The following is a 2,696-nucleotide window of genomic DNA, read 5'->3' as shown; positions in this document are numbered from 1 at the left end:
AACTAGAAAATATGAGATTTTCTATGTTTTCACTAGCCACTAAATGTATATATTTGGTGTTGCTATCATATGCTAAAAGATTTCCAAGTTTTGCATGTTGGTACCAATTTAATTCTTCCTCTGATAAAAAGATCTCCTAGTCTACCATGAAGTACGTGTATGAGATTTAACTCATTATAGTCCAAGAGCGTGAATTCTGCTTTTTTGTCCAAATTATCTAATTTATTCAATAAAAACTATTTTTCTTTCTTATAGGCACTTCTTATATTTTTGGTCCATCCCCTTAGATACTGGTGTAGGCTTCGAATTTTTGCTTGACACCTTTCCAAGGCGCGCGGTCTTGACCTTCATTTACAAGTAATGATCTTAAAGAAACCATCCCTTAGCAACCAGCCTAATTCAAATTTGAATATAGGTGTGATATTAACCTTTTGAGTTCTATGTCACCACATATTGCACCTTTCTCTTGATCCAACTAGAAAATACAAGATTTTCTATGTTTTTCGCTAGCCACTAAATGGAAACATTTGGTGTTGTTATCATATGCTAAAAGATTTTGAAGTTTTGAACGTTGGTAGCATTTTAATTCTTCCTCATAAAAAGCTCTCTTTGTCTATCATGAAGGACATATATGAGATTTAACTCATTATGTCCAATAGCATGAATTCTGACTTTTTGTCTAATTTATCTAATTTTTTCAATAAAAATGTTTTCTTTCCTTGTATAGATATTGGCGGAGGCTGCTAGTTTTTGCTTGCCACTTCTCCGAGGCGGTTTGACCTTCATTTACAAGTTGTCACATGTCTGTAATGATCTTGAAGAAACCATCTCTTAGAAACAAGCCTAATTCAAACTTGAAAGGGTATATATCTGATACACATGAGTCTTTATGCACATAGGGTGCACATGAACTAACAAAGTTTATAAAAAATTCTAAAAAAACCCATACATATTCTACTTTAATTATATATAAAATTTCAAGTTTGATTTCATTATACTTTAGCTGTAATAAAAAAGAGAATATTTTAGTCGATTTTCTAATTTAAACTTGTTAAAAAATTATCTTTTTATTATAGCTAAAGTATAACAAATTTGAACTTGAAATTTAATTGGGGTAAGATAGAAAAAATATGTATGATTTTTTTAGATTTTTTTTGTATACTTTGTTAGTTTATGTGCACCCATGTACCAAAGACTCATATAAACCGATATGTTTCCAACTTGAATATAGTTGTGATATTAACTTTGGATGATTTACATGTGTTAAGGACAGATGAGTGTAGTCCAGACATGTCTAGACAGTGGTACCTGGAAATTTGGGCTCCCAATCAGTACAAGATCAAATCCTATCTAACTTTTTAAAGGTTTGGAAGCTGAAGGTTGTTTGCCCTTCCATAGAGTTCCAACTCTGTTAAGCCGAAAATATTGAAAATTGTATTAACCAAGAAAGATCATCCATCATTATAACTGGGATTATTGTTTTCATGTGGTCCAACGCCTAGCTTACGTCACCTGTTTATTAGCTCCCATTGCTAGGCACTCTCGTCCTGCTGCAGGACGTGGAGCAGCGCGGCGCGGAGGCAGCCTTCGTCCTGGAGCGCGGCGGGCACGTCCACCACGGCGTCCTGCACCGTCGCCGAGCCGCCGACGCGGCTCACGCACGCGTTGTGCACGGGCAGGTCCAGCGACCGCAGCGCGCCCATGAGGAGCGCGGGGGCGTGGCGTGTCGAGGCCGTGGTCAGACGCAACGCCGCCGCATTACGCCCGACCATCCGCACCTCCAGCTTCTCCTCGAGCCCCCCCGAGGCCGGGCACATGGCTGGGTTGCCGCCCAGCTTCCTCGACGCGACCTGCTGCTTGGCCTCGGCCTCTAGCTGCTCGACGCGGCCGCGTAGCTCGGCGATGTAGGCGGCGGCGTCGGCGAGCAGGGACGCCTTGTCCATCCGCGACACCGTGGGCACCGCGGCCCGGAGGTCGCAGAACCGGCGGTTGAGCTTCTCCCGCCGCTGCCGCTCCGCCTCCACATGGCTGATTCCGGGGTTGTCGGACCGGGGCCCGGGCTTCCTGCCCCGCCTCCTCGCCGCGCGCTCGGACAGGACGATCCCGGCAGCCGGCGGGTTGCTGGAGAGGTCGGAGCCCGCCGAGTCATGCGAGCCTCCGGCGGCCACCCACTCCGCGCCATCATGGATGGGCTTATCGAGTGCTTCTTCGCCCAGGAACCACTGCTCGGGTACCCCGCAAGACACGAAGTCGAGCATTGAGTGGTGGCCAACCGCCGCCGAGAAAAAGGACGGTGGGGAGGCAGGGGAGCAGAAGGATGCCTGGGAGACGAGCTCATTCATGGCACCTTGATGCTGCATTTGTGATTTTTCGTACAGCAACAGCGAGCGAGCTTTGCAGAAATGCCAGTTGCTTCAACTATAACCCTCGAGGTGATTCCCACTCTAGTAGGACTAGCTCATTTATATATAGTCAATAATACATTTGCAAATAAGCACCTCCACTAGTTTCATATCACTTCAAATCACTTTCAATAAGTTTTAGTTGTTTTTGTTAAAATTTTAATGTATGAATACGAGCTTTAATTTGAGGTCCATATATCATTTAACACGGCCTCTTTGGATTGTTAAAAACACTCAATTTCGCTAAAATTTTAAAGTGTGAGCACGAGCTTTTAGTAAGAATCTGACCAATTA

The 2,696-nt window shown here is 44.0% G+C and overlaps 1 protein-coding gene across 1 annotated transcript; it reads right to left on the bottom strand.

Moving 5' to 3' along the window:
• Positions 1-1,532: 1,532 nt before the first annotated feature.
• LOC103654430 (transcription factor MYC1) lies at positions 1,533-2,342 on the bottom strand. Its single transcript, XM_008681261.2, has one exon. It carries the CDS (start codon positions 2,340-2,342, stop codon positions 1,533-1,535), a length of 810 nt encoding a protein of 269 aa, XP_008679483.1.
• Between the last annotated feature and the right edge of the window lie 354 nt (positions 2,343-2,696).

The sequence above is a fragment of the Zea mays genome, chromosome 4 (assembly GCF_902167145.1).
Source record: "Zea mays cultivar B73 chromosome 4, Zm-B73-REFERENCE-NAM-5.0, whole genome shotgun sequence".
Lineage (NCBI taxonomy): Eukaryota > Viridiplantae > Streptophyta > Magnoliopsida > Poales > Poaceae > Zea > Zea mays.
Note: the sequence above shows the minus strand (reverse complement) of the source record. Positions and strands in the feature narration are given on the sequence as shown.

Coding starts and splice junctions, on each gene's coding strand:
- LOC103654430 (XM_008681261.2), bottom strand. CDS start 2,342: ATGAATGAGCTCGTCTCCCAGGCATCCTTCTGCTCCCCTGCCTCCCCA.